Source organism: Hydra vulgaris, chromosome 10 (genome assembly GCF_038396675.1).
Source record: "Hydra vulgaris chromosome 10, alternate assembly HydraT2T_AEP".
Taxonomy (NCBI): Eukaryota; Metazoa; Cnidaria; class Hydrozoa; order Anthoathecata; family Hydridae; genus Hydra; species Hydra vulgaris.
In genome coordinates this window covers 21893640-21921529 of record NC_088929.1, presented here as the reverse complement: position 1 = coordinate 21921529, position 27890 = coordinate 21893640, and the positions used below count along the sequence as shown (strand labels likewise).

Sequence of the window (27890 nt, the reverse complement as noted above, 5' to 3'; positions counted from 1 at the left end):
CACTTTAATTTTACAGACATGAAATTGTGTTATTTAACAGACACGAAATTGTCGTATTTAACAAATAAGAAATTGTCGTAGTAAATAAGAAACTGTCGTAGTTAAAAAGCATAAAACTGTTGTAGTTAACAAATATGAAATCTTTGTATTTAACAAACAAGAAATTGTGGTAGTAAACAAAAAAGAAATTGTGGTAGTAAACAAACAAGAAATTGTGGTAGTAAACAAACAAGAAATTGTGGTAGTAAACAAACAAGAAATAGTGGAAGTAAACAAACAAAAAATTGTGGAAGTAAACAAACAGGAAATTGTGGTAGTAAACAAACAAGAAATTGTGGTAGTAAACAAACAAGAAATTGTGGTAGTAAACAAACAAGAAATAGTGGAAGTAAACAAACAAAAAATTGTGGAAGTAAACAAACAGGAAATTGTGGTAGTAAACAAACAAGAAATTGTGGTAGTAAACAAACAAGAAAATGTGGTAGTAAACAAACAAGAAAATGTGGTAGTAAACAAACAAGAAATTGTAATGGTAAACAAACATGAAATTATTGTAGTTAAAAAGCATGAAATTATCATTAGTTGACAAACATAAAATTGTCGTGGTTATCAAACATAAAGTTGTCGTAGTTATCAAACATAAAACTGTTGAGGTTAGGTAACACTAAATTGTCATAATAGTAAACATCAAAATGTATTTAAAAAACAACACATAGTTAATAAACGTTATATCCTTAGTCAACACACTACAAAATGTTGTAATTAACAAAAAAAAATTGGGGTAGCTAACAAGAAACAATCAAGCTTGAGCAGCAACCAACCTTTAACAAACAATGGGGGAGAAGTGGGACAGCCTGAAATTTCTAATTAGGAGTGGTGCCTAAATATTGTTATTTAATGTAAACAATCAAATTTCTTCCCCTCTATTAACCAGAAATTGCTTTGTTTCCCTGCGTGCGCTAGAAGCCCTAATTTTGAAATGTACCTTAAAAAAGTGTTTACATTAGAGTGAAGTGGGACAGAAAAAAGAAATATTTATGCGCCGCTTCTTCCCGTCGCCATTTGCTTATTTCGATTGGTGAAAGTTCTTGGACATTTTTATGTTGATTAGATGATTTTATCAGTTTCTATTTAATAATTTGTGTTAAAATTTTGTTTTAAATTCATTTGCCCCACTTCTACTCACAGTTGTCCCACTTTACCACAATGGCACGGTTTCTCTAAAAGCAAAAATTTATATACTTGGGATTGAATTGTTGCCTAAAAAGAAGGTTTATTCGTAAAAACTTGTTTGGTTCAGTTTATACATCAAATAAAAAAGATGTTGCAAAAACCCTATAAAAAATTTACGTGTTTGACTTCTCTCCGCTCTTCACTACATGATACCTGTTGCCTGTCAAGCAAATGCCTTTTTGTTACTGCAACTTTCTATTTATTTAAGTTTGAAAATTAACTCATAATTCAATTAATAAGCAATAAAAATTTTTGATTTAGTAACATAAAAATAAAGGCCTTGCTTTCCGACTTACTTGCATTTATTGGAACCTCAAAATCTAAGATTTTGAGGTTCCAATAAATAAATACATCATTTAAAGTTTAAATAATGCTATAAAATAATACAAAACATGGATGCTCCAGGAAAAAAAAAACAGTTTAGAAAAAAAAGTTCTTTCTATTAAGAAATAGAAAATAATTCTGTAGATACCTATATAATAAGGTTGTATTTTCTTCATTTGTTAAAGATGTCTTTATATTTTATTAAACTTTTACTTAATGGAACTATGAAATGCAATTTTGAAAGCAAAAATTTTAAAAAAATTTCTCACTGGCATTTTATCCGCAGACAGTGAGATCTCTATAAAAAATTAAAAAACGCTCTCAAATAAAAACTATAAAACCAAAAAAATACCGTTTTATCTGTGAGTGTTTTCCACTGCTCACCACCTTTTTTTGCTATGTCAGTAAAAGCTATTCCTGGGTTATCAGCTTTAATTTTTTCACGAACTTCATTCATGTATAACATAAATGCAGACATAGGACGTTTTGGGGCATTTTCATCCTTCTTTTTTTTTTTACTAGATCCCTAAAAAATATACAAAATGTTAAAATGTTAGATCCCTAAAAAATATACAAAATGTTAAAACCAGTAATTCAAGAGAATAAAAAATTTTGTGAAAAAAATGTAGCAAATCATAAACATTAAAATTCAAAATAAATAAAAAATTAAGGTACAGCGTTAAAAAATTATTTTGATGTAGAATCAGATAATAGATTGATATTAACTAAATTGTATTCATGATTAGCTGTTGCTGTCAAGATAATGGTTCTTTAGAATAGAATAAATTTTAAAAAGTTTGTAACACTTCTTTCTATTTGACAAAGCTATCAAAATTTAAAAAAAAAATCAAGTTCAATTCCATGAATGTAGTGAAAAAAGTTCAAGAGCAAGAAAGAGTCAACAGAATGTCCTAATAAATTAAACTCTATGAATCAGCAAAACAAAAAAGGAATTTCAAAATGTTGATGTTCCTAGTAAAAAAAAAAAAAGACAAGTTTTTAAAGCATGAAAGATCAACCACTGTATTTGTACTTTCTCGTCACAATTAAAAATTAGAGGTAGAAAATAGAACATAGTAAGAAAAAAACACAGGCTAAAGATATTTTACTTTTTTTTTTTTTTTTTGTGCATGTTTTTCTTATAGTACTCCTCATTCTGATTTCAAATGTGCAATCCTTTTTCTTCTATCAAGTCAAATGTGCAATCCTTTTTCTTCTATCAAGTCAAATGTGCAATCCTTTTTCTTCTATCAAGTCAAATGTGCAATCCTTTTTCTTTTATCAAGTCAAATGTGCAATCCTTTTTCTTCTATCACGTCAAATGTGCAATCCTTTTTTTTCTATCAAGTCAAGTTTTGAAGATATCAAATCCCAAACATTTGGGGTAAACCTCTAATAATATCAAAAAAAAACTTCTTAATTTTTTCTAATGTCTTGAATGAACAACAATCTTTTTCATTTCCAGTAACTTCCGGGGAACAAGGCTCCAGCTTCAGTTTGTATGTTGCTGTTGTACTGAATGCTGTACTAAATCATGAAATCATGTTCTCTGGTACCTTTTTTACTTTTCACTATCAAATATTCAAATAAAGTATTTTCTGCATGCTTTTGAAATGGTATTATTTTGGACTTCAATTTGTCTGTATGTTTTAATTTGTTAACATACTTCATAATATTTCTGTTCTTTTGATTGTAATCAAGAAACATTTTCACAATGCATTTATAAGATACAGTAGGAATCGATGCTTTTCTCCGCAAATCTTCCAGTTTATGCACCAGATTTTCAGATAATTTTTCAGTTTTTTGTTAGGCTAAGAAACGAACAAATGGTTTGATTATCAAAAGTGATTTCAACTTTCCTAATATAAAATAGCATGCTGAATAGACCAACACCTCTGGTGTCAAATGAAGGCTGGAAACCAAGTTTGCCTCATCTGCAACATACATCCAAAAAGTGGTCTAATTAAAAATACTCTTGACCTTATCATCACCAAATTACCTAACTAAATTAATGAAGTTATACATAGGCCTCTACTTGACAATACATCACAAGTTATTTTACATTGAACTGGTTATTTTACACTGAACATTGAACACCAACTGTCAAAGGTCTTTATAAAATCACCACACATTAACAACACCAAATTTGCCTTCAAAAAGAGAAACTACCCCAAAATAAATGAGCATTTTAGTAACACAAACTAGATAAATGCTTTTAAAGACAAAAACACAGATCAATCCTATCAAATATGGTTTAATGAATACCACAAATGCTGCTCTGCATTCATCCCACCAACACTCATACTTATTATGAAATAAAGAGCCACGGATGACATATGAACCTTTTGCCATAATTAAAAGCAAATTATGGTTTATTAATTTCCATAGCAAATGGAAAATAACTAAGCTTATCAGAGAATACATCATTATGTCAGAAACCTAATGAAGAAAAATAAATCCTACACAATTAGGTTTTTCGAGCATAACTTAGTCAATGACAATCATAACTCCAAATGTTATTTTGCTAACATAAATAGAAACAAAAAAGATTAATCAAATCAAATTGATCATCCTCTGCTCAAAGTGACATTAATAAGACCACCATTGCAGGCATCCTAAACAAATAATTCCAACCATTCATCTTGACTGAAAAAGCATAGTATGTCTTACCAGACTTAACACATTGCACCTGGAACTTTGTTTCTAATATTTCTTTGAGATCAATACAGTCTGCAACCACCTTAAAGCACTTAACACTATAAATCAACCAGAAATGATAATGATAATACAACACTTGTATTATCATTATCAGAAACAATAATACAACACTCAAACTTCAAACTTCTCTCAGAAACACATCACGGTTTTGCAAATAGATAATCATGTGTCACAAACCTTTTAGAAACAATAGACTTTCTGACCCATAGTATCTCTTAGGCTCCCTGCTGATACATTTTCCTTTGACTTTGCCAAAGCCTTTGATAAGATCCCTCCAGAGAAGTACTCCATAAACTGGAGATGTATAATATAGAAGGAAATTCTTAAACTGGATTAAAGTCTTTCATTTTGATAGAACCTAGCATGCCATACTTGGTAACACGTCATCCAAGTGGAAAGCAGTGGAGTTCCACAAGGCTTTGCATTTGGTCTGACATTCTTCTTTAATTTCACCAATGATCTCCCTTGCATACCAGTGACAAAAGTCTTTGTAAAAATGCCCCACCTCCCACCTTGGAGAACACATATTTTATGACCGAATATGATCAATAAGACAATGCAAAAAGAATTCAATTTACTACCACAAACTTTGGAAAAGACCTTGGCACCCATGCCTCTTATGACCTTAAATTTAAAATCTAATCTTCTATTGCAACGTCCAAAGCTGAGAAAATGCTTAGTTTACTGAAATATACATTTATAAGTAAAGACATAAAACTATGGAAAAAATACCACTTGTGTACACCCTCATCTTGAATTTGGTATTACCGAATGGAATCCTCGTCTTTAGAAAGATATCTATGTATTAGAACGAGTTCAGCAACGAAAATCTTGTACGAGTTAAATCCTTATAACTATGAAAGAGGTACAAAAAACTAGGTCTTACTACATTAAAAGAAAGGTTCATCTGTCGTGACATAATCTAAAATAGACAATAATATTGACAGTGGAATGACAAAGTTGTACAGCCAGATTTGTTAACTGTTTTAAAATCTTCCATAACAGTTATATTCACTACAGGGCATCATCTGCCGTGACCACCCCAGTGGTTAAACGAGTTAGTCCTGATAACTGATGATCCATTCAATGGAACACGTCCCTGCGAACCAATAATTATTTGTTTAATAATATTATCATTATTTTTCACTCTATTAATATAGCATTTTTAATAAACTAATTTGTTATTTATAATTAAGTTAATTATAATTAATTCTAATTCAAAATATAATTACTTTTTAAAATTTTGGTAGTACTCTTCTTAAATTTTTATAATAAAGTAATAGATAAAACCTAACAACCCTTCAAACACTGTACCTCATCCTTTTTGGGCCTTTTAATTTTTGGTTCATTTTTCTTTGGTTCTGATTTTCTTTTTTTGTTTTTTGCTTCTGAGTTGCTTTCATTATCCTCATCATCTGTGCTATTGCCAACATCAGAATCAAATCTAAGTATATATAGCATTTTTAAATCTAAATGTATATAGCATGTTTCTTTACAATAGGTAGATGAGGTAGATAAATTAATAATTTTAAATAATTGGAAATTAGAAATTTGGAGACTTTTACTTATTGAACTATATATAAAGTTTTTGATAAAAAAAAAAAACTACTTATTAAAATCATTATTTTAACGTAAAGAAAAAAAAAGACTGACTCCTCTCGAACACTTTCCACTTTTTCATTTGCTGGATTAAAGTCTTCATCTATTAAAATACAAAAGATTTTTCTCAAAGAATACAAACAAATAAAAAAATTAAAACAAATAAAAATAAAAACAGACAAACAAACAAACAAAAATTGTTGCTTACAATTGGTATAAGAAAAACTTGAAAAGAAAATAAATAAAAAATAATTTAAAAAATCAGAAAATAAAAAATAAAATAAAAAATAATTAACCTTCACTTTCACTTTCACTATCACCTTCATTTGCCTCATCATCTCGCTCAGCACCTTCTGCTTTCATTCGTTGTAAGTATGCATCATGTTCATCTGGATTTGACTCAATCATCTGATCAAGGTTACTACCACCAGAGTTTGCCACTTTATTTTTAATCCTCAGCTTTTTCTGATTGACAAAGTCAAAGAGAGGTGTGTACTCATCCCTTAAAAATAATTTTTTGTATTGTAGGTTGAAGTTTTAAGATGCTCTTACAAATATTTTAAAAAAATTTTTACTTGGGTAAACTACTAAAAACAACCACAGTTCCATTATTCAGATCCATTTCAAAATCAAATGTTCGACCTGTTGTACTGCCACGAGCAAAATTTACCGAAGATATTTCATCAAATCGTATATACACTGGAGGTTTATGTACAAACATAAAACCTTTCTCAAGAGGATACAACAAACCATTACTTGCTTTATAGGAACACGATATTGCACTTGTACCAGTTTTGCTGAATATTTTAAATAAACAAAAAAACAATAACTTTTTATAAGGCTGTCATTATTACAATCAACTAATGAAAATTTTAAAAGATAAAATTTTCATCACAGAAATAATTATGTAAAACATTAAGAACAATAAGCTTTATATAAGTTGTAGTTAATAGATTTTTGTATAAAGAAAAAAATAAAACATTGATAATATAAATATCTGAAAAAACTCATCATAACACTGATATAATCATAACAACATAAACGCACTGATATAATCATAACAACACAACGCACCTAAATAATCATAACAACATAAACGCACTGAAATAATCATAACAACATAAATGCACTGAAATAATCATAACAACATAAACGCACTGAAATAATCATAACAACATAAATGCACTGAAATAATCATAACAACATAAATGCACTGAAATAATCATAACAACATAAACGCACTGAAATAATCATAACAACATAAACGCACTGAAATAATCATAACAACATAAACACACTGATATAATCATAACATAAACCCAATGAAATAATCATAACAACATAAATGCACTGATATAACCATAACAACATAAATGAAATAACCATAACAACATAAATTAAATAACCAACAACATAAATAACATGAAACAGTTAAGTAGCTGTTGACAACAACAAAAAAATTTTTTATTTATAAAGTTTTATAACTTTCTTAACTCAATGAGAAAAATCAGAGAGTGTATAATAGAATTATAAGCATAATATAATAGAATGTATCAAGACGGAAGTTTACTATAAAAGTGTATCTAGATGGAAGCAGAGTTGAATCTTTTTATCCTACAGAAAATTTAAAAAAAGAGTAAAACCTTTTGAAAGATCCTGGGACAGTTATTTTCTGTTGACAGATTTCTTTTAGAACACGACTAACAATTTCAAAGACAGCACCGGACATCTTTCTTGTAAGTTTATTGTTATATTTATTTTCAATCTCTTCTCTAAAAAAATTAAAGTCTTGTACGGTTTAGAATATATCATAAAAACTTTTTTTTTTTTAAAAACATTAATTCTGGATTTTGATTTATCATTTTTAGATATCTTATTAAAAATATAATTATATATATATATATATATAATTGTAATAATTAATTGATTATAATTGATCATATTACAACATTTTTGATAATATTTAAAAAAAATATATAATAAAAGTTACTCTGTAAGATTTAGTTCACAAGACATTTCTTCATCTCGTTCAAACTGTAGAATAAGGAATGGATATCTTGTGTTTCCTTGACGAAGTGGTGGATCCATACTTATCTAAATTTGAAATAAAAAATTCAGAACTCAAAATTATTGTTTAACTTAATTATTCATTAATCATCTATTCCATTATAGTGACTGGCCTTATATTTTTTGAAACAATGACCTTTAATTTTAAAAAATTCGTTCATTAAAAATGTTCAGATATAATAGCGAATCAAAACCATTTAGTTATTACTTAAAATATAGCAAATATTCTCACAACTCTCACAGCAATCAAACTTGGAAAGTCCTCACAGCAATCAACAATCACCTACCATGACTTTTAAAAAGTTATTTCACATTTTCACAAGTTTTCTGACAAATTTTTCCTAATATGGGCTTAACGTATAAGGCCTGATTTTTTGTGTTATAACTACACATAATGATTGCATATTTTAATGATAAATCGAAAAGAAAAATATTTATCATTGATTCTACTTTGCTTATATTTAATAATATAATGATTTTATTTAATTTATTATTTGATTGTTTTGTCAACTTTATTAAAGTTAAGTTAGAAGGCTAAATATTTATAATGAAAAAAACATGCAATGTAATTCAAAATAAGCATGAAAAATTGAGAAAAAGTGGTTTAACTACACAAAAAATCTAAGAAAAAAAAGTTAATTTTGAACTTCCTAATACATATACAACTATGAAAAATATGTTTTAGGTGCAAATAAAAGTTATTTTTTTATTTATTTGCTGATTGCTGATTGTGATTTTCTGTATTGCTAGAACCAAATGCAGATGTTCAATGATCAAAGAAGTAAACACAAATGTTCAATGATCAAAGAAGCAAATACAGATGTTCAATGATCAAAGAAGCAAATGCAGATGTTCAATGATCAAAGAAGCAAATACAGATGTTCAATGATCAAAGAAGCAAATGCAGATGTTCAATGATCAAAGAAGCAAATGCAGATGTTCAATGATCAAAGAAGCAAATGCAGATGTTCAATGATCAAAGAAGCAAATGCAGATGTTCAATGATCAAAGAAGCAAATGCAGATGTTCAATGATCAAAGAAGCAAATGCAGATGTTCAATGATCAAAGAAGCAAATGCAAATGTTCAATGATCAAAAAAGCAAATGCAGATGTTCAATGATCAAAGAACCAACTAGAAGATTTAGAAGACATCCTACCACAAAATTTGTTTCAAATAAAATCTATGACATGAAAATAAAAAATTTATATTACTTTTAAGAATGTCCTGCTGTCTTGAAGGTTTCACTTTGGTAGGCAAAGGCTAGAGGAAATTAACTCTAACTTTTGGTTAAGTAAAGACCTAAGTTAGTGTCTCAATCAAAAATACTCATCCTGGTTAGATAATAACTGCAACCGGCTACTGTCTTGTAGAAGACCTCCTAGGCAAACACTTATAGGGTAAGCAGGAAATTTCTGTTAATCAGCCTCACAATAAGCCTTATAATAACAAATTCACAATTTTTCTTTAATGAGCTAGTGCAGATGTAAACTTGTGCTAAATTGTTAGCTGCCTAGAATAACACAAACTAAACAATGAGAGGAAAGAAGATCTTCTTGACTTTATTCACAGGTTTTGTTTATGCCTACTTGATAGTGGCTATAGTTTTTTTCATTTTTTTTCATCTCCTAATGTTCTAAAGCTCAGTCTATTAGTTTTTATCTCCTAATGTTCTAAAGCTCAATCTATTAGTTCTGAGACTAAAAATTAAAACTGAACAATTTAAAAAATTTAAAAGTTTAAACTGAGTTAAATAGTTCAATTTTGAAACATTAAACTGAATTTTACTGAATGGTTTAAATTTCAATAGCTGTAAAATATCAGAGTATTAACAGTGCCATGTTTAGATGTTAAAGTTTTTAGTGCATATCGTGAAAGCTACATAAAAATATGTAAGATAAAATTTTGGATTGATTAGGAGAAATGAAATTTTTCAAGATTTTGACGTTGGACCTGATAAAATTGAAGAGTGAGGGCTGCTGCTTTTGACATACCAAAGGCTTTTGATAAAGTCTGCTGATTTCATCTTTTTTATTTTAACTCCCAGGTAGCTGCTTAGTTACATAGTTGCTTGTAGAAAATTTTTTTTTTGTTTTAAAAAAAAAAAATTCAAAACAATTTTATATAATTTTTTTTAACTTTTTTAATTACAGATTTGCTTTTTGTTTAAAAAAAAAAGAAAACAAACATGCATTTATTACAGGGTTATATTTATTAAGAGATAAAATATTCTATGCCTTGTTGTACCATATTTTAATTTTCTTTTGTATTCAAATTTCAGAACTATGAACATCATACATGATGTTCACAGTATATAAATAACATTTATATACAGACGCAATATATAAATAACATTTAGTTATAAATAATGTTTGTAAATGAATATTCAAATACATTAAAAAAAACTTACAACAAAAAACATGAATCTTTGGTCTTGATGAGGAAGCAAAAAAAGTCTAACAATAGCAGTACGGGGTATTTTATAATCATATGTTTTACCATGAAGTTGCAAAAACTTTGGATAAACTCTGATACTGTATCGACCTCTGAAAAATTATTTAATAAAAAGTTAATTTAATTTCATCATTATTTTTTTTTAAAAAGAATTAAATTTTTATTTTTCATATAAAAAAACCCAGGGTGGTCAGCCACTTTTTATCATTAAATTCCCTGACTTTTTTCTGACTTATATTTTCCCCTGAATCAGTTATATCTTTAAATGTGAGTTTTTAAATTTTTTAACTTGCTTGTAAATGCTTCCCAGTTTAATACCAAAGATATTTTGAAGAAAAAAAAAATATAAAAGATATATATTACATATTGTATAAATATATTTTATATATATATATATATATATATTCTTATAGTATATAACTTACACGATCATAATTTAAGCTTCAGACTTATCTATATTATTAGTATGAAGTGAATTAAGCTTTTTACTAGTATTTGAAAATGGAAATAAATCAAAACAGCGGAGCAGATTCAAAATTTATAAAAATAACAACAAAGAGTTTAATAACAGCAGTCTAACAATATATAATCATAACAATATATAATCATAACAATATATAACCATAACAATATATAATCATAACAATATATAATCATAATAATATAATCATAACAATATATAATCATAATAATATAATCAGTATAATATAAAGATGCATATGCCAATATATATGCAATATATTTGGTTTTTCATTTTCCAAATGTTCTTTTCAGAAATTTTGATAGCAAATGAATAAATTCTTGTAAAAATGACGAAAGAGCAAACATATAATTTTACAAAATATATCTCTCAAATACAAATATATATATCTCAGTTATTATGAGTAAAAAAATAAATATTTTTAATGGTTTGATCATTTTTTTTTGCTTTTTAAAAACTTAAATACTTCGAAACAAAAATTACCTTTAAATTTAAGAAAACAGTTTCTTAATAAAAATAAATAAAATCTTAATAAACAAAAATAAAGTAAATCTGTTCATTTCATTTTGTGTGATAGCATTTTTAATTCTTGTTCAGTCTCATTTTCCTTATGAGTTGATTTAACTTTGTTTTTTCAGCATTTAATTCCTTAATTTTCTGCAGAGCTAATTTTTTATGAATACAGTCTTGTTTTTCTTGCAATTTTTCTTCTCTTTTTCATTTTAATGAATCTTTGTAGTGTGAATGGGACTTGTTTACACTTTTGTTCATTGATTTTGTTATTTACACATGGCAAACTCCAACCTCCTCCTCCTCACGTGGTGAATTCCATCATAAACTTGTCTTTGGGCAATCGCAGAACTTTCCTGCAAATTTTCAACAAGAACACCTGAATTGATAGAAAATCCACTTTAGATCTGTGCATTACCATACGACAAAGTAAAGACAATTTTGGATACTTCAAATAAGTTATTAAAATTCTATAGTCTATGGATGTTGGACAACAACAGTAATAATAAGTTAACTTAATTTAGATTTTTTTATTGATGAGTTCTGTTAATAATAAAAGAAAAGAGCAGGTAAATAATATTAAACGCTATATCATTTCTCGAACATTTTGTTGGTCATGTGACATGTATGCAGTCTGCTGTTGGCAGAAAACATTTTCTTTGAAATGTGAAAAATTCGTTTATTTATTTTTCAAAATCCTATAATAACTATAATTATCCACTATGCTTGATGAACAAACTTGTTAAAATCAAACAGTGTTAAACAAGTTAAAAAACAGATTTCTGTATATTACTAGTTTTGTTGATGAAAGACAGTATCAATTTACAAGGGTTGTGCAAATCTCAAAAAGTAGCTAGCCACAATCAATATTATTAGCCTATTAGGTCTGTATTATTTTTATTTTTCTGGTCTAGTAAACTAAGTGCTCACAAAAAAAGTCACACATGTATGACATTGTATGTTGTCTAATAAGACAATTTATAATATAGTTATATAATAATATATAATATATATATATAACAGATAAATGAATAATACTGATTATTTCCAGAGTAATGGCGAAGCCCACCTCGACTCGAAGTAGCGATATAATCTGGCTGATTGAACATCCCTGTGACAAGATAACAGGAGCAAGCCTACCTTCTGGTTGTGACGCTATGAGAAACTTTGTATTCTATCACCGTAAGCAAAAAGTATATAATAAGTATATGATAAAGTGTTGCCATTCTGGATGAAATCTAGACTTCTGATAAGACATAAACCAGATACAGTTCAGAAAATGAAAGATTTGTATAACCAGCATGTTGTATTAATGAAACACAGGTCAAGAAACAATGCAAAGGATCTCCAAAATCAAGAAGAATATAGCTAGAAACTTGACAACGTGTTTGATATCAGTCATGCTGATTCGAATAAATTGATAAAAAATGAAGAAGACCGTCAGTTTCTCAAATTGCAGCAAGAGTTGAGAATCGGATGTATTGGGTCTGTTGACAAAAAAACTTTTCACTGTGAAAAACTCGACCATCCTCGAGATGACTACAAAGAATTTCTTCTTGCAGCTTCCACAATTGGTTAGAACAATTCTACTGTAGCAGCTGTTCAAACTCGAAAACCTTATGCCCTTCATAGAGCACGTTAGATGGCAAAGGCAATCTAGACGATGAAGATTGAACTGCTCATTGATGGTAAAGAATCTGTAATAAAGCTAACAGCTCAAGAATTGCAAGGAACACAACAATTCAACAAATTTTTAGTCAAAGTATCTCTTCAGTCTTGGTTTTCATGTCATATGGTTGCTGATGCACCAATTAATGACATTCTTCTGATCCAAAGGCTCCATGATTATGACGATCTTGGTTTGCAGACAGCAGGTCTGAAGATGATGGTCTGGCATTCTTGGTACTTCAGCCAAGAGCTTGCAACACTCTCTCTGTTTTCTCAACATCTATCCTGTGAAGAGAAAGCAAAGCTTGCATCGGAAAGATGATCGAGAATTGCATTTGGTCACACTTCCTCATTTAATATCAGAATTAACCATTTCTAAAAGTTTCTTCAAAACTACCGCAATTGACAACAGTTTTTTTGTCTTGCCTGTACAAGAATGGAATAAAAGCCTATTTCATCAGATTGCATGTAAACAGATAAAAAACTAGGCCTGTATCAATGATTGTGCTTAACGCGGTGTTGCCCTCATACAGAACTTTAATGCCACTATAACAAAAAATGAACAACAAAAACAATATCTTCTGCAAATTGTCGAGAAGCACAGACAGGACTTTTCAAAGTGCAATCGTGACAATCTTCTGGACATATAGACAAGACTATAGAAGTATAATTGGGTCAAAATTAAAACATTTTACTACTGAGAACTGATGCCAATGTATTTTCTATATGTAAATTTATTAGTAGGTATCATAAAATATAGTATAAATAACCTAGTACCTAGTCCAATTGTAGAAATTAATTATTCACGATTCATGATGTAGAACGCAATTTACTCTGATATTCTAGAACTTCGTGACCCTTGGGGAACCTCTAAATATTATTTAAATGATCTAAAAAAAATTAGGTGCTATAATGGGACTGTAAAAAAACTTTTAGGAGGTAGTGCACCAGCAATTTAAAAAAAAATTCATGAGTGTTTTGGGACACCCAAATGGATGCCTTACACAAGATCATATAAATCTTTATACTGATTATTGACCTTATCAGCTATTGTAGTATTAATCCATTTAGATTCATGAAGAATTGCGAGTAAATTAATCATTATGTTTTTTCCTGAGTTGAAATTAGAACAAATAATAGTAGATGAGATAGCTCTTGTAAGTTTATATTTTAAAGAACTTCTTTCTCTCAGTTTATTTAAAACTCCAATGTAAAACTGAATACAATCACTTCAAACTTGTAACTTCTAACGTTCACTTTTACTTTACCAAGTAGAGAAGAAGTTGCGATACCAATTTTTACTTCTTTTTGTTGACACTTGTGCGCAGTTAAGTCTATTTCCATTATCTGTATAACAGAATTTACTCCCTCCAATCCGACTTTTTGAATAAAGTTCTGCATGGGAGATCTCCTCAGCTTTTCAAGTTCTTGATATAAGAATGGTGCTAATGAAGAATCTGTCTGAAAAAGTCTTAAGAACGGCTCTACAATTGAAGCCAAATATTGAAAAAAAGCAATTTTAGCAGGCATCAGAAGATCATTGAAAGCATCATTAACAATGTTTACAGTATAATTAATAGGTAATTTAGACTGTGTGAGATACAACATTACATTATCATAAATATCTAAAGCTCTTTGGGATACAGATACATATTCAAACCATCTTGTTAAACAAAATATCAGAGGAAACTTATTACTTCCACAATTTTTTGATAATCTACCCTACGAGCAGGACTATCATGAAAAAGTTTGTAAACATTTCTGCATTAATATTCCATTTTACCTTTTTATGACCTGCTTGAAATGCACCATGTACAACATTTAGGCTACATGATCCCATGAGTCGATGTTTTAAACTGTTTATCAAATTCATCATTGAGAATATCAAAAAACTTTTAATAATTTGGTCCATCCATATAAATTTGTAACATTTTGGAGATTTTCATTTAAAACACTTGTAAAACCTTTCTACAAATCATTTGCAGATGCATGACAAAGAAACACTGATGAAAAGTATCTTGTAGTCAAATAGTTACAAATAACATCCCAATAACAAATGCAAATATACATAAAGTTGATGTTGATGAAACAATTGCTTGTGATGCTGTATTTTTCTGAAACTTTTTAGTAAAATAATCAAATACTGTTGGTTGGTTTTTTAAAGATATTTTTAATGCTTTGCACTTTTTTATGACTTTTGACTGCCATTATACCCATATTACTCAGGGAAAATGTCTTTCCGCATACACTACACATACCCTTTGTTTTATCATCAGCTCTCTTATGCAACCCCATGATGGATGACATTCAAGTTATTTTAGACATTTTTATTATTTCTATGATATTTACCTGGAAAAAATTAAAATTGTATTAACATAATTAGATAAAATCATACATTTTAATAGATTTATATATTTCAAAGATATGTAACAAACTTTAGGTAATAATATAATAGCCATTATACTTTTTTTTTCTATATGATTTTATGAATGTATGGCAAAATAAATATAAAACTTTCTTTTATTTGATGGTTGTGTGGAAGTTTATAAAAAAACATTTAAAAAAATTTAAAAATTTTGAAATAGAAATTTTTCCCCCACACTTTTGGAAAAAAAATTGAAAATCTCTGACTTTTCCCTGATTTCCCTGACCTCCCTGATTTCCAGTTGGCTGGCCACTCTGAAAACTAAAAAAAATAATCACTGCAACAATTACCTTGGTGTAAGACATGCTACTTCATCAAAAGTTACAATAGCATCTCCAGTAGCCTGGATAATATCTGCTTTAGACATAATCTGATCATGAAAGCTCTATGAAATATTAAAATAGAAATGACTATCAAAAATTTTACAAAGTAAAGAAAAAATTAAATTATATTGTGATTACTTTGACAGCATCTTCTTCATCTTTTTCTGGAACGAAAAATCTCATTTCCATTAGCTGAACTTTTGCATCATCATTGCGATGAAACTCTATTGTTACCTCATTCTTTCCTAGGAAAACAAAATATTTTTTAAAACTTTACATAAAGTTATTATAAAATAATATTTTTTATTAGTCAAATATTAGAGTTTTTCATTTAGTTTCAATTAGTATTTCATATTTATATTATGCAAACTATATTATATAAACTGGACAACAAAAATGACCATGTATTGATGAACTCCATCCCTACATCCTCTCAGAAACCTGATCAGTTTGAACTCAGTTCTTCTTGCTAATCTACAAAAAATCTTTCACTACCAGTGTTGTTCCTGCTTGCATGGATATGGTGCATAAAACTGCATTTTTCTAGATTTTGCTAAATCTTTCAATAAGGTTAGTTACTTGGTTCTACTTGTTAAACTATACATGTATGACTTTGACAAGAGTACCTGTAGCTGGATAACATCATTTCAATTGTGCTACAGTAAGAGAGCTGTACAAGGTGACTACTGTTCTAAATGGTTGGAGGCCTCAGTGGAATTTAAAAAGGTTCCGTAGCTTTTTCCTTTTCATGATCTTTATGAACAACATACCAGGCTTCACTCATCACTTCTGTATACTGTTTGCCAACAACACAAAGCTAATAGCGGTTATTAAAGACACTTCTGATTATCAAATTCTCCAAGAGGGCATTGACCATCTAGTTGAATAGGCCCACGCCATTTTAAGGCCGACAATGCAAAGCTATGTACTTTGACAAGAGAGTTTACAACCATCTTTATACAGCTTTTATTGATGATCTAACTAGCTCCGACATTATCTTCACCATGACTGATTGGTCATGATGATTTTGTGGGTATTCACCATGGCAATAACCACAACCTAGGCAAGACCAGCTCTGAGCATGAGCTCAGCATTATTGTTATAGTGCTAGGTGTTGGAAAAACTTTCCACTTTTGCAATAATAACAGCTTTTGTGTATTTTACAAAACTTATGTACATCCACATCGCGAGTTTCAATATAAAATCCTTATTAACGAGTGATGATGAAGTTATCAGACAAATCTGAATTTAATTATTTGAGCATATTAATTTGTTTTTGTGGTTTTATGCGTAGGCATAAACATTCTACAAAATATAAACTTTATTATTTGAAACACAATTATTTAAAATGTTAAATGCAGCTGAAGGAGAATCTTTTAGAAAGTGACTAAATTGTTTTTTGTATTTAAACCTAATATAAAAAAAAAGAAATCGTAAATTATTTTGAAAAGAAGGATTTGCTCAAAGTACAATAACCTAAAAAGACTTGAAACTGTTCAATTCTATTCTGATAGAAAGTACCCTGGTCATCCAACATCCTGGACTAGGGAAAAGAAAGCCGAAAAGAAAAGAAAAAAAAATTAATCAACAATCAAAAAGGGGTCAGTCAGAGAAAAATAGGTTTTAAATTTGGTGTAAATCAATCGACAATTGGTCGTCAGTTAAAAAAAATCAATATTAAATATAGAAAACATGAAAAGACTCCAAAATACACTATAGAACAACAATTAAAGGCAAAGAAAAGAAGCAGGAAACAAGTTAAACCTCTATAACACAAAATTGCTTCAGGTCATCAATGACAAAAAATACTTTTGTTTTGCAGGGAACAACATGCCTGGAAATTCTGGATACTACAAAAACAACAAAAAAACATGCCCTGAAAGTGTTTGTTTTATAAAAAAAAGAAATTTTCAAAAAAATTATTAACGTGGATAGCCATATCTGACTGTGGTATGTCCAAGCCATTGTTTCATACTTCCAAGGCTGTTGCAATTAAATCATTGATCTATTTTGATGAATGTTTAGAAAAACAACTTTTTCCATCATTCACAAGTATCATAGAGACTTTAACTATTTATTTTGGCCAGATTTAGCAAGTTCTCATTATTCTAAAGATTCTCTAAATTGGGTGGACCAATATGTCTATTATGTTGAAAAAGAATCCAATGTGCCTCAAGCACGATCATTTGAAAACTTTTAGGGAAAGTTGGCACAGCAGGTTTATGAAGAAGATTGGCAAGTTTCAACAGAGTAAGTTTTGATTGATCAAATTAAATTAAAACTACCAGAAATTGATTTAAATTTTTTATAGTTGCTTATGATAGGCGTCAGACAAAAATTGAGATCAATTGCAGATGGTGATGTTTTTTCATTTAAAAAATAACTTATTTTTATTAAAAGATGAATACTTTATTTTTAAAAAATATAACAGTTTTTTTTTTTTTATAAATAAGTTATTGAAGTTTTTATTTTGTCTGATAACTTATGCATCAACTATGCTTAAAAAGCTTGTGCCTTGTCTCAAGGTCTTTAAGCATCAAAGACTAGCCGTAATCAACATATAATTACTTGAGAATAGACAGCATAGTGGTAAACTTATTCAGTATTTTGAGATGTACCAAATGCCTCAACAAAGTTAAGCTTTATAAATCAAACCAACTATCTTTAGCATTAAATGTGCATTGATCTGCCAGTAGCCTCCAAGTTAGTGCCACCAACTTCAGCATTAAGCAAATGTTAACTGGGCGCATAAAGAATTTTTATTTTATTTTTATTCACTCCAACTCCACTATATCTACCCTATAATCAACACCTTTAAAAATCCACTAGATTTGATTTTTCTGTAACAACCGCAAAAAACAAACTGACATTTATCATAATGGAGCTTTGTTAGTTGTCTGTAAGTGCTTACGTATAACATGTAAGTGCTTAAGTATAAACATGCATATTATTATACTTATCATAAAAACATAGAGGTTATCTGCCTGCCTTTCTAAACATAGAGGTTATCTGCCTGCCTTTCTAAACATAGAGGTTATCTGCCTGCCTTTCTAACATTTTCATTTTCCGCAGTAAACTCAAAAACTATGATGTATAGGGAAAAAGTAAAAAATGAACTTTTATCTAATTCAATTGGTGGGTAATCTTGGCGAAAAAAAATAAAGAAAATTAATTTATTTAGGAGTTATGGCTGCTAAAGTAAATAAAAAATGTTTTAAATGATTTTAAAAAAAGTACCATTGTTCTTTTATTTGACGTTTTTTGACGTCATTAAACAGTTTTTTTACCATTTCATTTTGATGTCAAAAAACGCCAAATAAAATTGTGTAACTACTGATTTTACATTTTATTTTACTTTGTACTTTACATTATCTTTTACATTATCTTTTACATTATCTTTTACATTATATTTTACATTATATTTTATGTTATATTTTACTTTATATTAAACTATATTTTATACGTAGTGGCCGGGTATTCAGCGGGCATTGTAGAAGTTTGGCAGCTTTCATTTATTGGATTTTACTCAAGTTTCACTAAAACTAAAGTTGATAAAATTACTAAAAAGTATTGTAAAAATGTAATAATCAAATTTATATTCACAACTGATAAATTAAAAAACAATTTTTGCATAAAAGATCCACTTCCTAAAATGCTTAAATCTAACGTTGTCTACAAATTCTCTTGTGCTGGCTGTAACGCCAGTTATATAGAGAAACCTCCAGACATTTGACAACACGGATAAATGAGCACCTTACGAGTGACAAGCAATCGCATATTTTAAAACATTTAAATTCATCCATTAATTGTAAAACACTAACTAATTATGATTGCTTTCAGATTTTAGATACTGCCTCTACCATTAACAAATTAAAAATAAAAGAAGCACTTCATATTAAATGGGAAAATCCTTCTTTAAAAAAACAAACATCTCATAATATTATAAATTTATCTATCTAACTTACTATATTATTATTATTATTATTAATATTTTAATATTTGGAAGTATATTTTGTCATAATTTGTAATATAATTTTTAATTGGTTTGTAACAAGTTTATTTGTCCGTAAATTTTTCTCTGTATTGTCTTCAGTTTTTAAATTTATTTACCAGAGTTTTAATTGTAAATTAAATCTTTTGAAAATGTAGTTATATATATATATATAAAATATATATTACTATTAGTATATATATATATATATATATATATATATATATATATACTAATAGTAATATATATTTTATATATATATATATATATATATATATATATATATATATATATATATATATATATATATATATATATATATATATATTAATAGTATTATACATTTTATATATATATATACTAGTAGGATAGTCCACGCAATCACGGAAAGAATTGGTTGGTGCTTTTAATTAGTTTTAATTGTTTCTAGGACATAAGTCGATATACATAGCCCGCTACATAACTAACTCATAGCCTGCTCATAGTTATTACAAAGCCTGCAGATTAACCACACATTAAATTGCAAGTTACATTGCCTGCTACACAACTACTAAAATGCCCACAGGCTACCTACCCCTTACATAGCCCGCTATGTAACTTGTTGCCAAACTTCTACAATGCCCGCTGAAGACCTGGCCAATACATATAAAATATAATTTAGTATAAAGTAAAATATAACATAAAATCCATTAAATTTGCTTTTAATATTTGTTGATTCTGCTGATTTCTAAATCTCAGTTTTCGACTCAATTTTTTCTGGCTATTTTTGGGCAGTATTTTTTTATTTCAAATGGATTAACACTTTCCTGTTTATTTTGATTTTTTTATTGTTTAGCTTTATCAACTACTTCCTGTTTTGTTGCAAAAAATTTTTCTTGGTTGGGGAGAGCTATGCTCTTCTGTTCAGATTCTGTTTCCTGATAAGAAAGAGCTGTGTTCTTCTGTTCAGACTGAGAAATTTCAAGGGCTTTATTTTGAACTATTTTCATTTCAAAACCGTTTGATATATTGGAGACTTTAGCGTCTTCATTAATCGGAGTGAACTCCATCATGTTTAATTCGTTAAAGCTCTAAGGTAGATCTTCATCATTATATATAGTTTTCCATGGTTTCTTTCAACTTTACTCCTATCAGTAGCAGAAGTAGCATTTAACAATTGTGTAGAATTTTCTAAAGATATTTTGCTCAAAGATTTGTTGTTTAAAGGAATATTTTCAAGATCCGTTTTGTTAAATATATTATAAGAACTGTGTTGCTAGGAGCTATGTTTGTAAATAATTGAGGTAATAAATCCTTCTTTTTTCCATTAGTACTTGACATTAAATCTAAATCGTCACTCTCTGATAACTGTTGTATATCTTCTTCACTAAAATCTGAACCATGGCTTCCAGGAAGTTCATCTTCATTTTCACTTATGATATTTTTTGGCTCATAGGAAATTCATCCTTTTTTTGATGGGGATGGGCCATCATCCAGCATTTCAAAGTTTAATAATGGAGATTCTTTTGCTTTACTATTAGCAGGTTTATCAATAAAATCTTTCTTTACAGGATAAAAAATGCTACTTGAAAGATTTGAATGGTTTAAGTGTTTTATGCCGCTGATATGTGCGACATCAAATATTTTAGTAATGACTACCAGCTTTGTAGCATTATCAGTTTTTACACCACTACTAGTTGTTGATTTATCTTTGTAATTTAAACTTGTAAGTTAAAATATAACATATTTTATAAATATATACATACATATATATTTATATATGTGTGTATATACATACATATATATTTATATATGTGTGTGTATATATATATATATATATATATATATATATATATATATATATATATATATATATATATATATATATATATATATTTATAATCCATGTCTGGTTCCACAACAAGGCAATTACCAAATTATGCTGTGATTTAATCATGGGCATGCCCAAGAGAGTGAAAGCATTGAAAGCTGCTAAAAGTGGTCAAACCAAGTATCAAAAACTTTAATATACCTGGAATATATAATCTGTGACTATATTTTTCTGTGATGATCGTTTTTGAAGTAAAAAACTTGATTATTATTTAAAAACTTAAAAATCCATAATAATAATTCTGTATACAGACGGGTCCCTAATATTATAGAAAAAAAATTTCTTCAAAAGTATGTCATGTTGGGTCTCAAATGAAGCGAAATTTTATAAAAATTTCAAAAATAATGATCATGTTTTATAAAAACATCTTAATAAAAAATTTCAAGACTCAAAAACACCATAAAAAAATTAATTTTTTTAATAATGTTAAAAATTAGCAGTTTTTATGCATTAAAATGTAAACTAATAATCCAAATACAAAAGAACTATTATTTTTGAAATTATTATAAAATTTTGCCTTATTTGAGACGCAACATGACATACTTTTGAAGAAATTTTTAATTTATAATATTAGGGACCTGTATGATGTTTAAGGGTCAAAATGGGGCACTTCCAGTAAAGCATTTTTATTTTTTACAAATACTTCTGGTTTCATACATGGATTGGCATATAAGTATGGTTTGTTGTGATGAAACTCAAACTTTTGTTTATTTTCACCCCAGCCTAATATATATATTTATTTATTTATTATATTCAAATTGTATACTATTATTATCATATATATTATACAATATAAATTGTATATGTATGTATATATATATATATATATATATATATATATATATATATATATATATATATATATATATATATATATATATATATATATATATATATATATATATATACAGGGGCTATTCTAGGAAAAAATTTGGGTGACAGTACCCCTGGACCAGCATTTGCCGTAAAGATATTTACCTTAAAATATACAATATTGGCTGAAAAAAAATTAAAAAAAACAACGTTTTTTGAAAAAAAAGGTTCTCAATTTTGAATTTGGGTGGTGCCAAAATCGACGCCCAAATACAGTCGGCGCTGTCAAAAATGGTCTAGAATAGCCCCTGATATATATATATATATATATATATATATATATATATATATATATATATATATATATATATATATTATTTAACAGGGTGGCTCTTAAAGCAAGATTATTGAGAAATATTTGCTCCCCCTCCCCAAAAAAAACATGTTCTAAATGATAAAATACTTTATGTCTTAAGTTTCAAAAATTCATTTATAAAAATTATTTTTAGAGGAAGATTAAACACTTTAATCAGAAAGAAATATTATCAAAAAAAAATCTTAAATGGATCTTAAAAGGAAGCTTAATTATATCAAAACTTAAAAAAAATTTTTATAAAATTTCTAGAAAAAAGTATTTTAAGAAATCATGAAACAAATTAATTTAATATGTTAAAAAACCACAGTTTTTAAAATTTAATAATCTAAAATATATAATAATCAACTATATTTAAGCAATAAGTTTGCAGCTACAGAGCATTGTCTTTTAGTAGCATCAACTTTCAACTCTCTAAAAATCTTGTTTATTAAAGGTCAGTGTGTTCCTAAATGAGAGAGATACAAGAAAGTCTTTGGCTCTAGTTGGTTTGAAGATAAATATTGATGCTATGTTGTTATAATTTTAAAAAGCAAATACATTACAACTACAAGAACAAAGAAATATTTTCAATGAATAAAAAAAAAAAAAATTAACAAACCAGTAGTAGCTTGAGAAACATCTTGTAATGGGATTTCAAAAGCAGCTTTGTTTTCTACTTCAAATGACATCACTGATCCTGAAAATTTTAGTTTAAAACATAAAACATTTGAGTTTAAATTTTTAAAGAATATGTAATGATAATCCATAACTTTTATGTCAAATATTTCATTTTAATAACTTATTTTTTATTAAGTACATGGACTAAATAGTATAAAGAGTTTATTATCTATCTGCTGACAAATAGACAAAATAGTATAAATGTTATCTCTCTTTACTGTCTGTCTGCTGACAAATAGATTTCTTATGTCATCTCTTGGATTCAGGTCTTCTTTCCTCTCCGATTGCAGTATCAAATTTATCCTTAAAAGACAATATTCATCTCCATTTGCAGTAAACATTGTGGCACACATAGTTCCACCTTAGGTAACACATTACTTGATATTCTTGATAGAGTATGACTGACTGAATACTCTCCTACTTTATATATTAAATAACTGACTGAATAATCTTCTACTTTATATATTAAATAACAACTGACTGAATGCTCTCCTACTTTATGTATTAAATAACAATAGACTGAATACTCTTCTTTTAATGTCTTAAATAACAACTGACTAAATACTTTTCTTATTTATGTCTCAAATAACAACTGAGTACTCTACTACTTTATATTTTTAACTATCTTTTACAACTAACCTCTCCAAGAATCTTTTTTTTTTTTGCCAAATCCTGCTGAGGTTCAGATTTTGTAATTGATTCGATTTCTTAACTGGTTTAATTAACTTTCATTTTTTACTTTTCAAGTAAAAACTAATCCTAATACAAATCTCAAGAGCCTCACTCAATAATTTATTGCAAATTAGCTGGTAACTTTTGTCAAACAAATTTTATTTGAGTTTGATTAAAATGCAAATTTATTGTGCTGATATACAGTATATAATTGCATCAAAATCAAAAACAATAAAAAATCCAGGAATTTTTAAGTTTTCTTTCTCTAAAATAATATGTATACAATAATATTTTGTGTGTCCTCCTAGTGCTGTTATGACTTTCTGCACACGATTCAGCATAGGATCTACAAAATTTTTACAAATTTTTTGGATTTCTGGGTCTTCAAACCAAATCTGAAGAATAGTGGTAGTAAGCTTAGTTTTAGTTGTGCAGCTATGTTTTCGCAGTTATTTTTTTATTTTTCAACTGAATTGAGATCTGGGGAGTTGCCGGGCCATATCTTCAGTTTTTGAAAATAGTATGATTATACAAATATAATAATTAAACTAGCGGCAAATTTAACATTGTTGCATCTTTCTCCATTGTTTTTTAGTCCACTTTTGTACTCCTTTGCCCTTAAGTCAACGCTTCTCACACCCTGTAAATATCCATGGCTAACATCACCCGAAAGGACCGAACAAATCCTTTTAGATGGGCATTATATAGACCTAGTGTGAACATTTAGAGCTGTTTTTGAAATCTTTTAACTACGTCCGAGCCATTTTTTTTATTTATAAGTTATATAGAGAAAATAACCAAAATCCAAGATTTTCCAAAAAAATAAACAGCTCAAAATCATAAATTACAGTGATTTTTTTAAGTTGTAGGTATATAGAGATCATAATAAAATAATTTTAAGTCATTTCAAACATCCAAAAGTTTGTCAGAGCCATTTTTCTCATTTTAACGTTCTATGGTAAAATAACCACAAAGTGTAAAATTCCATAAAGTATATTTTCACAACTTGCTTGGTCTGGACAATATTTATGATAAAAAATAAACAGATTCTTACATATTGCAAATTTGAGACTAGAATTAAAAGCTTTCTTCACAAAATGCATAATCCAAAAACAGTTTTTAAATTTCTCAAAAAATTCTAAAATTTACAATTTCTAATTTTTTTTAGTCCAAAACATATATTTCTGAAAAAGTTGAGTTTGTAGGTGTTGTTTGTTACAGATGCTTGCTGTTATAGTCAACAACACAATTGAAGAGTTGTTTTCCATATTCTGGATGAGTTGGGATGCGCTTGTACCGCTCCCAGTGAACCTTGAATGCATTGATTTGGTTGCTTGTTCGCTGAAGATTCCGAGGGAGGTTTGATGTTTTTCTACAAATTCAGAAACATGGTAGAAAACAGCATGGACCTTAGGTGTCACCGATATTGGCAAGAATATGAAAGAAGTTTTAAACTTCTGAATCGTTTCTTTATAATTTTCCTGCAGAGTTGTTCCAAAGCATGAAGTGACAACTTCTTTGAAATGTCTTAGAGTTTCAATGAAACCAAATGCTTGATAGGCACAAGCTTTTTCTGCCATTCTTTGGAGAATGTCAAGGTTTTGCAAAAGCTTATGACATTCATTGCCAGCAAAGTGTCCGCCATGGTATGGCTGGAGCTGAATGTGCAGCAAAGTTGGCCATTCTTTGGCACCAGGCCATAACTCAGAAAGATTCTTGAAAAGATGATTGACAATTCCAAGAAGAAGATGGAGTTCCATTGGTAGAATCACATCCAAAATGAGTGTTGAGTCATCCATTTTAATTAGTGGTGGATGGATTACATTGTCAAAATTTTTTGCTGATTTTGTATCTGATCCAGCTGCAACATAGGCTTCAAATCTCTCCTTGATTGATCCGAAACTTCTGGATGTTCCACATTCTGAGAGATTGTCAGAATCAATGTTGCACCAGCAACAAGGGTGTTTGCTTGAATGGGATTGAATTCCGCAAATGATGTTGGCCAACTTGAGATCGCATGAAATGCAGAAAGAAACATCATTTAATTGAATGATGTTCATCATCAATTTGACGTTCTCATATGTTTCAGAAACATTTTCAGCGATGGCAACTATGAGCTGCCGTTTGACACCTGTGTCTCGGGCAGATGAGCTTGTCAGCAAGCGAAGACTTTTTTGTTGAGGACTTCTTGTTTCATCATCTTCATCAGTTACCTTGATAACTGCTAAGCTCATTTTCAAGAATGATCCTCCTCCATCAATGCTAAGCTTGACAAAATGATTGGAGCCGTATTCCCTTGACAACAACACCTTGTTGGTTAAGTCCTCAAGATTTTTGCAGTGAATGATTGTTCTCTTCTCTTCAGCTTTTCCTTTTTCTGCTGAAATGTTGACAACTGATAGTTGAAAGAAATCATTCAACGATTTTCCTACAGCAGCAAACTTTTGCTGGAAAAATGGCTTAACTAGTCGAGTTTCTATTGCTTTGTTAAGTGTTGAGGCAAGTTGTCGCATTCCCGTGTTGGATAGTCCTGTGTTCAACTGAACATTTAACAAGCTTTGCATTGTAAGTGTTGAACTGGTTGATTTGCGTGCAGATGCTGGGCCTAAAAAGCAAATGAAATAAATTGAACAACTTTTTGTTACTTGTGAATGATTACAACAACAATAGTTATGAGTAAAAGTGATTCCCACAGAAGTTTATTATTACCTGGTGTTAATGGAAAAAACTGCCCTCCTCTTGCTTGACTCAGCCGGACAGTTCCTCCAGGAGATGCATCCTTTGAGCTGATGATGGCAGATGCAATTTGCTCAGCACCAACAGGATCTGACTGGACCAATGCAAGTTTTGGAGTCTTGTTCCGATTGTGCATGAATGTCTGAAACCTCTTGCAAGAATGGACAAACATTGTGTGCATCTTTTCTCTGATGACTGTAAGCGGGACTTTGGTGAAGGGCCAGGCTTAGAAGATTCACCTTGGTCAAGGTTTCTGTTCTGTTCTTTTGGTGCCAAGGGATGTTTCTGGTTGAGCTTGAGTTTTGCTATTTGGCAAATGAGGCAGTCACATGGACCAGATGTTCGTGTCAAAGGCTTGACAATGATTGCAGAGAAGTTGTAGATTGCAGGAAGTGAAACACTCATGTCCCCAGCATCTCTTTTTTGCAAGAGAGTTCGGCAAGCATTGCAAATAGCCTGTGGGACTCTTTCATCTGCAAAGTCAATGTCTGTTTTCAACAATTTGTGAATTCTTCCAATGATAAAGTCATTTAACTCTCGGTCTCCTTTCCTCATGCAAAGAAAACAAACAGACTTTCTGCATTCTTCATGTGTTTTTGCTTTATTTGGCATTTTTGATGCTTTATGTCTTCATTTTAAAAAATTATCTTCATTCAACAAGGAAAAATAATTATGAATGTTTTTTATTTCATAAATTTCATGATAATCTTTATGTGTACACAATTTTTTTGTGTACATAATCTTATTGTGTACTTCATGCCAATGGAAGGGGGATGACAGGGAAGGATTTAACCCTTTTTAATTTGAAAAGTTAGTGCATGCATGCGTGCGTGCGTGTGTGCATGCGTACATGTACATAAAATCATTGCTGATGCTTAGTCATTACAAAGTAACTAAATTCAAATGAAATTCATTTTTTTTAATTTCCAATAATTATTTGACCTTCTGGGATGTTTGAAATGACTTAAAATTAT

General features: G+C 28.9%; 1 protein-coding gene across 1 annotated transcript in view; it reads right to left on the bottom strand.

The window, feature by feature from the left end:
- Positions 1-27890, bottom strand: part of LOC100209709 (FACT complex subunit SSRP1) — a 45449-nt gene that overhangs the window by 2427 nt on the left and 15132 nt on the right. The window contains exons 4-14 of the mRNA XM_065807503.1: positions 23450-23527; positions 15940-16046; positions 15769-15863; positions 10351-10486; positions 7865-7968; positions 7518-7646; positions 6450-6671; positions 6171-6376; positions 5929-5977; positions 5590-5719; positions 1910-2083 (exon numbers count right to left, since the gene is read on the bottom strand). Coding sequence (XP_065663575.1) covers positions 1910-2083; positions 5590-5719; positions 5929-5977; positions 6171-6376; positions 6450-6671; positions 7518-7646; positions 7865-7968; positions 10351-10486; positions 15769-15863; positions 15940-16046; positions 23450-23527 — 1430 coding nt within the window. The remainder of the gene's footprint in view (positions 1-1909; positions 2084-5589; positions 5720-5928; positions 5978-6170; positions 6377-6449; positions 6672-7517; positions 7647-7864; positions 7969-10350; positions 10487-15768; positions 15864-15939; positions 16047-23449; positions 23528-27890) is intronic.